This window comes from Patiria miniata, unplaced genomic scaffold (assembly GCF_015706575.1).
Source record: "Patiria miniata isolate m_02_andy unplaced genomic scaffold, ASM1570657v1 HiC_scaffold_3, whole genome shotgun sequence".
NCBI classification, from domain to species: Eukaryota; Metazoa; Echinodermata; class Asteroidea; order Valvatida; family Asterinidae; genus Patiria; species Patiria miniata.
This window is the reverse complement of record NW_024037069.1, coordinates 43,175,394-43,189,027: the sequence shown is the minus strand read 5'-3', so window position 1 is coordinate 43,189,027 and position 13,634 is coordinate 43,175,394. Positions and strand designations below refer to the sequence as shown.

General features: G+C 40.2%; 1 protein-coding gene across 5 annotated transcripts in view; it reads left to right on the top strand.

Annotated features, from left to right (window-relative positions):
• LOC119737276 (rab11 family-interacting protein 4B-like) overlaps nt 1-13,634 on the top strand; it is a 51,203-nt gene that overhangs the window by 32,998 nt on the left and 4,571 nt on the right. For all 5 annotated transcript variants that reach the window (XM_038211486.1, XM_038211487.1, XM_038211488.1 and 2 more), the window contains 9 exons: nt 1,994-2,029; nt 4,387-4,498; nt 5,935-6,038; nt 8,618-8,708; nt 9,821-9,870; nt 10,384-10,465; nt 10,712-10,849; nt 11,633-11,785; nt 12,295-12,441. In XM_038211486.1, coding sequence (XP_038067414.1) covers nt 1,994-2,029; nt 4,387-4,498; nt 5,935-6,038; nt 8,618-8,708; nt 9,821-9,870; nt 10,384-10,465; nt 10,712-10,849; nt 11,633-11,785; nt 12,295-12,441 — 913 coding nt within the window. The remainder of the gene's footprint in view (nt 1-1,993; nt 2,030-4,386; nt 4,499-5,934; nt 6,039-8,617; nt 8,709-9,820; nt 9,871-10,383; nt 10,466-10,711; nt 10,850-11,632; nt 11,786-12,294; nt 12,442-13,634) is intronic.

Below are 13,634 nucleotides of genomic sequence, written 5' to 3'. Positions count from 1 at the left end.
ATTCATTTTGATGTTCTGGCTTTGAAATGTTAATGTTTAATTGGAAATTACTCACTATTTCCAAAGCATCAGTAAGGCCAAGTTTTCAGTAACTACTAACTCTATGAACATGAATTTCTTTTGGCAGATAATGTCTATTTTGAACTCATGTCTTTTACCATTGGAAAGATAATTAATGTATCATAATAACGTAATTCTTTTCCACGTACAAATGCAACACTATTTTCTATATCTGGCCTTGTCTTTACTGTCAAACAATTAATATTTCACATCAGTGCTGGAAACTCATTTCATATTGACTCTGTACCACTTGAGTACATATGGTGCCTGATTAATAATTAAAATTATGCTAACAGAAAGCTTCCAATTATAATAGAAATGAGAAGAGGTTTCTTGAAACTCCATGACCAATTTTTTAATTTCCAAACATCTTGTTTTTCAAATATGAAAGGATAGTGGTCACTGCATGGTTTAAATTCCATTCACAAGAAAGCAACATACAAGTGTTATATCCAATTAATATTTCCATTTAATTGCATTTTACCGGCATTTAAGCTGTCAACGAAGAATTTTCCATTTTCATAATTACAAAAATAACATTTGTGTGTGTGTGTGTGCAATTTGACAACCATTTACCGATCTTAGTCAGCAACACCAAGCTCAAAATTGCTTACTGCATACCGTCACACACGAGTCTACTTAGCATGTCTGTACTCTTAAGCACATATTTTTTGCTCATCAAGAAGGCATCCACGTCATTGGCTGTTAGGACAAATTCCATCACCTTAAGAAGTCTGCACCTTTCCATAAAGCTGGTTGTTACTGCAGCTATGAGTAGTCACACAATGATGTTAGCGTTCCATGGACATGCTCGTATTTTCAGTGGTACTGATTTTCAGTGCATCATGAGCTTTTGCCAAACTTTCATGTCTTAGACTTAACAGAAAATCATCTTGTTATCAGAGAACTTTGATTGGGTCTACACCCTATTCAACATCACAACTCCTTGATAAGTCTAAGATAGCCACAACTCCTCTGATAAGTTCGGCAGAACTCTTTTCAAGGTATTGTATTTGCATGCACACTCACAGCTTTGACGCAATAATTTGTGTATGAAATCATGGTGTGACATGTGACCGTAACATGTTAAATCTTGCTGATGATTGTCGCATGATGTGCAGTGCATGTTTGCTTTCTGTCGTCAACTGTATTTTTTGTATTGGCTGCCAATACAAGTAATCTTTTTTACTCAACGTTGGCTTAAAATCACAGATAGAGTTAACATTAAATCTTTGACAATCATCTTGTGATTGAATTAGAGTGGGCCACAATCCTCTGATTGTCATCCTAAGGGGAGACAGTCTCTCTTCCTGCAGATGTGTGAACACATTTTTTATTGTTTAATTTGTTTATTGAATTGATTTGATTTGATTTACACTATTTAATCAAAATATCCCCATCGCTTGCGGGGTCCGCTTATAAGTCCGACGCCTCATAGGTCCGACGCCGCATAAGTCCGAAATTTTTGACTAATGAGGTGTCGGACTTATGAGGGGTCGGACTTATGAGGTGTCGGACTTATGAGGCATACAATTTATTATTCCGCCTCATAGCTCCTAAGCCGCATAAGTCTGACGCCTCATAGCTCCGACGCCTCATAAAGTCCGAAACAGCATTTGTCCATTGTCGAACTTATGAAGAGTCGGGCTTATGAGGCATCAGACCTATGAGGCGGAATTTATGCCTCATAGTCCGATGCCTCATAAATCCAAAATTTTGGACCTATAAGGTGTCAGACCTATGAGGCGTCGGACTTATAATACGGCCCCTCGCTTGCTACCAAGGAATCGTTCTCCTATTGGTTAACACGTGCCACATTTGCCTGCGGTTTGTAAGATTTGTTTATCCCAAATTGGTTATCGTCATATTTTCTTTCCATTATTAGCCATGTTTGTGCATGACAAGTTGTTGTTTGTCTTTCATTTCCATGCAGTCCCGTCAGAAGAATCTCATCCAAGGAGTTTGCAAAGTGAGTATAAAAAAAAAAGGAAGGGAAATTTTCAGTCTAACGTCAGTCTGACAAAGTTTATAGTTTATAATGCTGAAGCTATTTTTAATTGAAAGTTCCTTCTGGTGCAAAAAGTGTGAAAGTTGGTTTTGAATTGAAGGTCCTTAAAGGGACACTACGTCCTGGAAATTTTGCATCAATGAGGACGACCAAACACAACACAAAAACTAAGATGGCGATCACCATGTCGCACACGCAAAATGGCATTGATTCGCATGACACCAACTGTTAAAAACGTGTAAGAAAATCAAATTTTGTACCGCAAGAAACTGTTCAAAATTACCCCCAAAAAATTATATCAGTAGAATCAAAAGAAGCTTGCTGTAGGTTCAAAAAGTCATTTTGGAATGATAAAAAAATTACCCTTGACTCTGATTTGATCAAAACTAAAGAGGGGCCCTTTACTACACAATCGCCCTTCTACAAAAAAGTCCGGATTTTGAAAAGGTTGATTTCATGGATTCATTTAGAAATACACAAGAATGCATGTAGGTTGTAAATTATTATGAACAATGTTATCAACCTGGCTTGACATCATTAAGGATTTATTTTATCCTCACCTGATTATGTCACTGGCAGATACTCAGGAGACCTTTGCACCCTCTAACATATGGCGTGGAAATACATCTGCCACTCTGCAAACATTCATAGACAAATTTACCTCAAAACTGCCAGACATATTTCATCATTTTCACATATTCTTTCATTTGGTAGTACAATACCACATTCTGTGAATGTATTAATCAGAAATCTATTAAAATGGTGAATTAGGTCAATAACATGTACATGTACATGTAAGTGTGTCGTAAATCAAGGTAAACATGGTATAGACATAATCATTTCTTATTTTTGAGAAAAATGCTGTTTTAAGGGTATGAAACTGCTATAGAAAATATACCAATCAAGCCTTTTTTCAAAGGCCTGTTTTGTTAATCGAATGTCTGATAAAGAAAATGTTTACATAAAAACCCAATGCGTCATTTCATCAAATTTCCAGTTCCGTTAAAATAAATGTTACATCCAACATATTTTAGTCTGCCTGACACTAAATCTTCCTTGCTTCAGTACCCCACAATTCAGAATTCAAGATGTTAAAATACTTTTTGAATTCAGGTTTACATGTGCTGAAACATGGCTGAAACCCTTATAGTCGAACTTGACCCTTTTTGGCATTTTGTACATGTAGTAACTGTCGACTCCCTTGCTGTGTAAACAAACATGTGCTATCAATTAATAATCAACAAATTCCTTTGTCAAGTTGAACCCTGGGCGCTGAGTCATATTGATGCCTATGAAGAATCTTTTATAAACCAAGTTTCAAAATGGGCCGCACACAAGAATTGACCTTACATGTAGCTTTGTGTAGCCTGCTCTTGAGAGTTACAACTGAAAGCCTTCTTGCTAATATGGCTCATGTGGCTTATAATATTTTCAAATTAATGGGTACAAAGAAGAAGGTTCCATCTGCAAACAAGAAAATCACCTGAGCATGGGCATAGTGGGGCTGTGGTACTCTGCCATTTTGCAATCAGTTGTGATCGGTGCTGTTACTGCCATAATGGCATTGTTCATCCATGTCCAAGTCCATAATTCTTCACTCAACAATTTTGGCAGTAGAATCAAGCATTAATTCTCATACCCCTCCGTGGATCTTTCCTTCCTTGGACTCCTTCCCCCTTCCTTCCCTCCCCACCCTTGCCCCCTGCCTCACCCCACATTGTCCCATCCCACCACAAGCATATCAAGTAAGACAAAAATACCACACTGATCTGGAAGTTATTATCCCTCATTGTTCTCCAGTTTTGTACAGACTATTTCCAGTCCTGTAGTTCATTCAATAAAGGGGGCAGACATGTCAATCGTTTGTCAAGATACAAACATGAAATTTGTTCTTCCTGCCTGAAGAATAGTCATAAAATTTTATTTTAACAATTTAAGAGCTTGGAAGTTAATAACAATAACGACAATGAAAGTCCAAGATTATGTCTGACTGGGAAAAATGTTGCAGATCCCAGAAAATACATGTGTAAATCAAGAGAAAAAGATATTAAAGCTTAACAAAGAAAAATAAATTAACACATCAGAAATTGCTTCAATGAAAGAGTATAATTGTCTGATTTGAATAAACAGTTTGAAAATAGCTGATGATAATGAAAGAAATCAACATTAAATCTGAAAATTGAGAGTATCTTCAGATTGTGTGTATATATGCAAAGATTAGAAACAGAACAAGAGAGTTGTGTACGTGTTGCTGTCTCCCTTGATAATTTGTATCCTTGCGCATTACATGATCAATTTGCACTCTTTTCTGTTGACAGCCATTTGTACAGGTCATCATCGTCCAACAACCTGCCCCACAAAGGTGCTATAGACGACACGTACGGTGAATATGCCGCGTCGGACACAGATGTCATGGAACTCAATGACAAGGTATCGGGCTTTGTTCTTCTGCTTATAATCAGATGTGGTAATTTATAGCCAAGAAAGACCATGTTCAAATCTGGTACTTCGTCACTTTTTGTGGCTAGGCTTGTTTTTTTTTACCTCGACCAACTATTGTGTATGGGCTCTGTGCCAACATAATGAATGTTTTAGGGGAGACCACTGGGAGAGATATTTGAATGCACTGCCAATGGCGCCTAACGCTCATGCGGAGATACTGTAGCCTTTGTGCATATTCAGAATGAAACTGAGTCGTGTACGCTCAGCGCTAAACTTGCAAACCAGTACACGCAAGCGGTGTGTCCCAGCCACAGGACTATCGAAAGTGGTAAAAAAAATAGCACCCTGTCTTGTTTGCACGCAGAGCCAATAAAATTGACAGAATTGTTCTAATGGGCAATTACACGGTTACTCACGTTACTTGAGTGAGTAAGGCGAGGCGTCATAAATAAATTAACCGTTCGAACGCGTGCGCACGCTAGGAACGGGGCCTTTTGTTACATCTACCTCCCGTTTGCACGCGTGCTCACGGCATCCCGTTCCGAACGCGTTCTTATACAACAAAAGGCCAGTCACGGTCTGTGCACACACAAAGAGCTCATCGGCACTAAAAGTATCCGACAAACTTTCTCGTCGCTACAGGCTAGCCCATACAGTACAGGGGGGACGTATAAAAATACGGGCACCTTGAACGGGGAAAGCAGTCCTTTGCAATATTTTTTTAACCCTTCCAATCTCCGCATTTTTAATATAACCTAGACCATACATATTTTTTCGCCCCGCCCAGCGGCAGACAACGATATTTAAGGATAAAAAGGCATAAATCTTATCAAACTCCTCATACCTGCTCGTGCTGTCTAAACTCTGAAATGTTTTTTTTTATTTAATGCTTGCTCCGATATCGGGTTTTCAAATTCCAAATCTGATTTAAATTCCAAACCAAAACGGATTTTTTTTTCTGTACAAGTATATACACATAGTTGTTCTTCGCATCTTTGTTGTGCTGCTCCCGTTCTCGCACGCAAAGGAACGGTTGATTAACATAACAATACCCCCTCAGTGAAGCTTGCCCAAGCACAATCTACGGAACGCGTTCTAAAAGCCGTTCGGCACGGGAAGGAACGGGGGCCATTCAGAACGGGAAGGAACGCGTGCGCACGCGTGCGAACGGTTAATTTATTTATGACGCCTCGCCTAACCGATTTTGTGCGTCTTGTTTATCATACATAACACATTTTTCTGGATGTCATCTTTGGTGCTTAGGTAGGTCTAGGTCTACTCTATCTACCATGGGGATAACAGTTATTAAACCTTTTCAGTAAGGTAATTACAGCCCAAGGAAACTCAAAAGTACATCAAAAATGTAACGTGAGTAACCGTGGAATTGCCCTAATGATCAAATTGTTTTCACCCTCTTTTGATAGGTGCTAGAATTGGAAACACAAGTCACGGTGTTGGAACAGGACCAGGCGTCACGGGCAGGACACCAGGGAAAACTCAAAAGCGACAAAATCATGCTCATGCATCAGTAAGTCCCGACAACATATCCTCACAAAGTAGTCAAATCAATCAATCATCATTATTTGTATCGAAAGCTTCTACAGATGGAAGAATCCACTGTTGCATGTAGTAGTTTTTTCCAGAGATTATTTTCTGTTGTTTCCACCCTCCAGTTGGTTGTAGAAGCATCCATATAAATCCTCCCAGATGCTTCAAAATCCTCCTGATGGTTTGTGAGGATATTTTGTAGGGTAGAACTAGCAGCAAAATGTAGCATGTGGTACATGTAACTTGAGGTTTACTGTGAGGTTTCACAAGGTTTAAGGAGGTTTTACGGCGCACCTCGAGGTTCATCCTCGAGTAAGCGCTTGTTGAATTTTGCATTCCTCCCTTACACTGGCCTTGATCTCTCTTAAAACTTCAAAGTATAAAAGAATGTGCCATTGGATTCCTAAATCCAGTGGTGGATAATGGAGGAATGATTCCTGACCCAATACCCAGGTGGTTATGGCTTAAGAAAGCAATCTGGTCTACATCGTGAGTCAAAAAAAGCAAAACCCAAATGTCGGGACTATCGTTTTAGTGAAGTTCTGCATGTAGCACTTTCAAAATCTAGGATATGAAAGCCCAATTCATAAGCTTTCTTTTAGTACAAGAATCATTCAAATCACTCGTGTGCTTTTCAAGTTACGGAATTTTAAACACAACCACCATTTTAAAGTTCTGTCCACGGATCACAAACAAGGTGTGCGTTCTTTTAGCAAAAACGAAAACAATTCACACACATCCCTATGAGATTTGTTATCGTTTTGCTGAAAGAACACTTACCTTCTTGTGATCCTTGGACAGAACTTTAAAACGGTGGTTGTGTTTAAAATACCGCAACTTGAAAAGTACGTAATTGATTTGAATGTTTCTTTTTCTAAAAGAAAGCTTATGAGTTGGGCTTTCATATCCTAGATTTTCAAAATGCTACAAGCAGAACTTCACTAAAACAATGGTCCCGACATTTGGGTTTCGTTATTTTTGACTCACCCTGTAGTAGACATGATCATCATGGAGTCCAACCCTCGAGTTCAAGGACAGACAGACTACAAACAGATGGATGGAATTGCAACATGTAGTGGGTCAAAAGTCAAGTGTGGCCATATATTAACAATACACTTGACCAGACAGTTTTCATTCTGCAGTGACAAGTCTAATCTTTCAGTGCAAGCGCCCATATACATGTACACACAATCATAAACCAGTAACAATAAGCTAGCCAGGGGCTGGAGTGGGAGTTAAGTACACAGTGTTCTTTCCACCTGTCATAAATGCTTGCAGGTGGCTTCAGAGATGTCAAAGAACAATTATTAACAAGGGGGAAAAGAGTGTACATGCTAATTGTGTGTCCAATTATATAGCTAGGCCTAGAAGCCAAAAATACTAAGAACATGTAACATATGCCATTCATAAGATGGAGTTTACATGTACATCGAGTTGATGTAAATTCAATATTGGGGTTTGCCCTTCACCGACGTATTTTATAAACACTGTGTACTCAGTGTTGTCTCAAGTGATTGTGAGAAAAAATCACTCGGGTGGGACTCGAACCCACAACCTGCTTGCTACTGCAGACGTCTTACCACTCGACCAGTGAGCTTTCCGGGGTCGGCTATTTAAATCTGATAAAGCAGCAGGTGTCAAAACAAAAATGGATGGATAATGTGGGCCTCTGCATTTGTTTAATGCCTAGTTTGACAGCAAAAACCCTTGCAAGCATTTGACACATTGAAATTTGCTCCTTCTTGTGGAAAGTACAGTTTTTTGGTACTCATACTTGTACTCATTGGAAAAATTGCTTGTACTCGTACACATACTCATGACAAAGTACTCAGATCATACTTGTACTCATGACAAAGTACTTGTACTCTTGGCAAAGTACTAGTTCGTACTCACACATGTACTCATGGCAAAGTACGGGTACTCGTACTCGTACTCATGGCAAAGTACTCATACTCGTACTCATTGGAAAAATTGCTTGTACTCGTACTCATGACAAAGTACTCAGATCATACTTGTTCTCATGACAAAGTACTTGTTCTCATATTCTTGGCAAAGTACTAGTTCGTACTCACACATGTACTCATGGCAAAGTACCGGTACTCGTACTCGTACTCATGGCAAAGTACTTATACTCACACTCGTACTCATGGCAAAGTACTCATACTCACACTCGTACTCGTGGCAAAGTACTCATACTCACACTCGTACTCGTGGCAAAGTACTCATACTCACACTCGTACTCGTGGCAAAGTACTCATACTCACACTCGTACTCGTGGCAAAGTACTCATACTCACACTCGTACTCGTGGCAAAGTACCGGTACTCGTACTCGTGCTCATGGCAAAGTACTTATACTCACACTCGTACTCATGGCAAAGTACTCATACTCACACTCGTACTCATGGCAAAGTACTCATACTCACACTCGTACTCATGAAAATGTATTGGACTACAACACTGACGTGTGTACATGAACTTGTGTGGTGTCTGTCAGGCAGGCAGTATTCAGATACCTGTGTTAATTAGTCATATTGGATTATTTGTCTTTATCATCACAGAGTCCAGAGCCTAGAGGAACAAATCCGGGAAGCAGAGATGAGGCATCAAGAGCGAGAAGATGAACAAATCAAGAGACATAAAGACACCATGGTAAGAAATCCAACCACTTCAGTTGGGTCCCATTTCAAATCTGGTCACATTTCAGTCGTCCGTGTTGAATCTTAAGTCACCCAAGCTGTGTCTTATTTATTCTGACATCTGAAATATTTGCAGTCACTTTTTGGTTGGAATTGATAATGTTTTGTCGTTGAAGTCAGGATCCCCTCCCACCATAATTTTTTACTGATTTCCCCCACAAACCATAATTTTTTACTGAAATCTCCCACAAACATGATGGCTCACTCTGAGAGAGCAGGCTGACATTAAACATTGTATTGGCTCCGTTCATAAACAAGAGAGGGCGCTTTTCAACCACTTTGAGATCCCAGTGGAAAGGACACAACGTCTGTGCATGCTGGTCCGCATGCTTGTAGAGCGAGGGACAAACAACCAATTTTATTTTGAATGTGCACAAATCCATAGTGACTTAGCGTGAGCGTCAAACGCAGGCGCCATTGACAATGCGTTGGAATGCCCCACCCGGTGATCTCCCCCAACTCTCCTTTTCTTACCATTGAGGGGGTACTTTGTGCACTGATCCTATAACATGTCGTCCTATTTTCTTAGATCGAGAAGATGAACGAATCCAGAGACATAAAAACTATTTTCTTAGAGCAGTCAACACAATAAACGAGTTTGGTATTCCAACTGCGCATGCGCACATCAAGATTTGCCGATTTTTCTTTCGGGATAAAAATGTCATCGTATGCGTGCAGAAGCATAGTGGGATACCAGTAAAGTTGAAGAGATCATCATGTTCTGAAGTATAACATTTTGCTAAAAACCTTTGGACAGCGAAGTGTTTCTAGGTGTCTTGTGTGTCAAAACTTGTGTGCGAACGAAAGTTCCATTTTTTTTCCAATTGCACAAAAAATTTCACAGAATGCAGATTTGGTTATCATGTCCCCCATGGCCTTGTGTGCATTTATCTGCCGCGGATTATCCCGAAAAGAAGAAAAAAATCGTCGAATCTTGCTGTGCACTATACTCTTTTGGAATACCGATATTGTGCAATGTCACCAGCATTCACTAGCAGTCGTCATTCAAGTCCATCAATTTTACCCTTGCTTCTTTCTTATTTTTCTCTCTTTTTATCTCCTCAGACTAAGAAAGAAAAAGAGATGGAGGAACAGATAGAGTTCTTAACAAACAGGTCAGCTACAATCTTTCTTTTTTTCTTTGTAAGATGGCAATGATAACTAGAGGTCAGCTATGACTCATTTCGTCAAGCCTGCAGCTGATTTCTTGTAGGATTTACGCAACAAATTTGTTGCGCTGCTGTGCAGTACATTCATGATAGATTTTTAAAAAACTCAGTGTGGCTGTGCAACATTTTAAAAATGTTGCGCAGCGTGAAATGTTGCACAGTGTGAAATGTTGCGTAATTTATGCAATAAAATGTGGCACAAGTGGAGTTTGGCCATTGCGTACAGTTTGGTGAAATCGGGGAACAAATTTAGGGTTTTTTAACCCAAGTGCAAATAAAATAGCAGTTTACACATGTGTCACATTTTATTTATTAATTTTACATTGGCTGATATCATATTTTCAAAATGAGTTTCCATTTTTCTTAAAATTATCACCAGTTAATATGAAATGCTATCGACATTTGGGGTATGAATTATATTAATTTTTGATAATTATTATTTTTTGTTTGTGCCAACAGAATAGCAGTCCTTGAAGACGAGAAGAACCAGCATGTGACAGAAACGTCGCGATTAAAGACACAAATAGAACACCTTAAACAGGTACTTTAATAAATCTGATCAGGCAGAATGCTTCCTTATTTTCCCCAAAATGTCTACCACATTGGAACCAAATAAGCTTATCGGTCAGTGGGGGTAGCGAGCTTGGCCTGTGTGGAAGTTGTGCAAAGAGCTTCTACTTATTCTGCAGCCAGAGATGAAAAAAGGCCAAGATTTGGAAAATGGCCATGATTGCCATGGTGAAATAGTCAGATCCCTCATCTAACCCTTCTGCCCCTTTTCTTGTAGGAGAACAGCAGGCTAGAAGCCCAGGTGCTAGACTTGGACAATAAGTGGCTGGCTCTGTCCATGGAGTACCAACAGAAGGAAGACGGTCACAGACGAGAACGAACGGAAATGAAAGAAACTCTGAAAGCCAATAATGTGGTAAGTCACTTGAAATTGTACATGTAAATTCGCTGTAACTTTCCCACATTTATTGCACTCTTTACGTTTTTGCAACATGACTTCCTTAAATCCGCCCAAACCAGCAATTCTGCAGGATCCTTCTTGCACATTCTTTCTGTGCTGGGTTTCAAGGGATATCCATGCTTATGTAAAGTAAGATTGAGTGGACATAGCCTTCCTTAGTCATGCAAAATCCTCCAAAAACTCTGGTCAATTTTGAAGGATAAGAGTTTAACCAGTTCGCGCCGGAGGCTGTGTATACACTTCAAAACTTTTGCGGTATTCGGAACAGATGACAGCTACACGCAGGGAGAGAGGCCGGAAATATCTATCTGTCAGTGACCCGCTCGCAGCGAGCGAGGCCGGAAATATGAGTGTGCTGCCCGAGGGTGATGGCTTCAACCCGCCTGGCTTGAGGTCGAATGAAAAGTAATCCCGCGCCTCGTTCCGTTCTTGTCAAAATAATCCCGGCGTGAACTGGTTAATACACTAAAAAGCCTGGAATCACAGATTTGTCAACGTTACTCTCCTTCGCTTATCAGGAGTCATGAATTTTTGTTGTTGGTCAAGACAATTTACTTGATGGCCTCTCTCCACCCGAGATTATAAATGGGTACTTATGAGGGTAGAAAACAGATTGTACTGATCTTGAACTGCATGAATACTGATCTAATTCCGCGATAAACAGGCTTAAAAAAGTGAGTATAAAATGCTATATTAGCTCTACATTATTATTAATATTTTTTGTCTGAAAATTTCCAGCTTGTGGAAGATTTATCTCGGGAGCTTGAGGAACTGAGACGAGAGAATCTTGAGCAGCGTGAGTATGGCGCTCGCCTGATGAGAAGCCCCAGCATCTCAGACCTGCCCAGTCGATACTCGGAACTCAATGAGGAGTTACAGAGACTCAAGAAGGTAAAAACTTCAATATTAGTTTGTTGGTCTCTGTGTCTGTTTGTGTGTCATGTTGTTATACGTCCCTCTGTGAGTATGTCGCTCACCTCCTGAGAAGCCCCAGCATCTCAGTCCTGCCCAGTTGATACTCGGAACTCAGTGATGAGTTACAGAGACTTAAGAAGGTCAAAACTTCAAGATTGGGTTTGTCGGTCTCTGTGTCTGTTCGTGTGTCATTCTGTTATATGTCCCTCTGCGAGCTTTGCGACCGCTTGATTAGAAGCCCTAGCATCTCAGACCTGCCCAGTCGATTACTCAGACACGGTGGTGAGTTACAGAGACTCGAGAAGGTAAAGACTTCAAGATTAGCTCTTTGGTCTCAATGTCTGTGTGAGTGCCATTTAATTATGCCTCACAGGCTATACCAAGTTTCGTTTGGAAATTTTCTGAGTTATTACAGCAGTTGTGTAGTGCAGTGGCTGTCTGTTTTCATTTCCAATTATTGGACCTTTTGGTCTTTACTTCACCAGGAAAACGCCAACTTACGAGAGAGCAATGAAGAGATGAGTGCCCAGATGCTGAATGACGGCTTCCATATCGGCCACAGCCTGCTACACAGGGGGACCACCAGGTCTGAATCCTTCGCATCAGAGCTGGAGACATCATCCAAAGATGATGTAAGTCTTGAAACCAGAGTTCGCTGCCCTTTTCCCCTTTTCACCTTGGTAACATTGCCAATATTTATATCTCGAGTCCATTCTGGGTGATCTCCGGTGTTGTTGTTGAGTACATTTCTGTGACTTTGAGTACTTTGACATGAGTACGAGTAATTTGTCATGTGTATGAGTACGATTACAAAGCAAATTTTTGTCCATTGGTGCGAGTATGAGTACGAGTACCGAAAAGTGTACCCAAGTACCAGTGTGAGTACAAGTATTACGAGTGCTTTTTACAAGTAGGAGCAAATTTCAATGTGTCACGTGTTCTCAAAGGCTTTCTGCTGTCAAGCTAGGCATTAGACAAATGCAGAAGCCTCCCGAGCAGTAGAAAACTGGTTTTTGAGTCAGTGTTGTAGTCGAGTCCATCACAAGTCCCTGCAAGTCCATCACAAGTCCTTCACAAGTCCATCATAAAGCCTTCAGTCTCTGAAGGACTATTACAAAAGCATTCCTTTGTTATTGTTCATCCCGTTTCTTGTGACTGGAATTATGAAAGGACTTGTGACTGGACTTGTGATGGACTCGACTACAACACTGTTACGAGTATGAGTGACAGTGTTCTCCAACCTGTAAAAATAACCCGGTGCCCCGCCATGCTTTCTGAGACACCTGCCAAGCTTCATAAGTTGCGGCCATGCTTTAAAAATTAAATGAAAAAAATAATAAAAAAGACAAACAAGTGGGACTACCCTTACCCTCCAGGGTATATTTTGGCCAGAAACTCTGCCAAAAGCAGTAACATGCAACACTTGTCAGTGACAAGCCTGCCCATTGTAGCAATCCATCAGGTCAAAAGTCTCAAGGCCAAACTGCCTCAGAGTCCCTGGTCACTGATGTATTAAAAAAAGATGATGCTGAACCACTATTGTACTTTACTGTATTAGAAATGGCCTAGAAGCCGTTACCCATACATAAATTACATGTTCATCTGCAAATAGCGCCCCTAGCATAAAGAAATGTATGACTGCAAACAGCGCCCTAACATACATGTGTAGCGCCCCCCTCCCTTCCGCTTTTTGAAGGCGCACCAACCTTTAACTTTTTTAAGTTGGAGAACACTGAGTGGAGGTAATTTTTTTTTGCAAGTATGAGTACTAGTACAAGTATGAATACTACAACACCGGTGTCCTCACATAAATTCCATTTTTTTC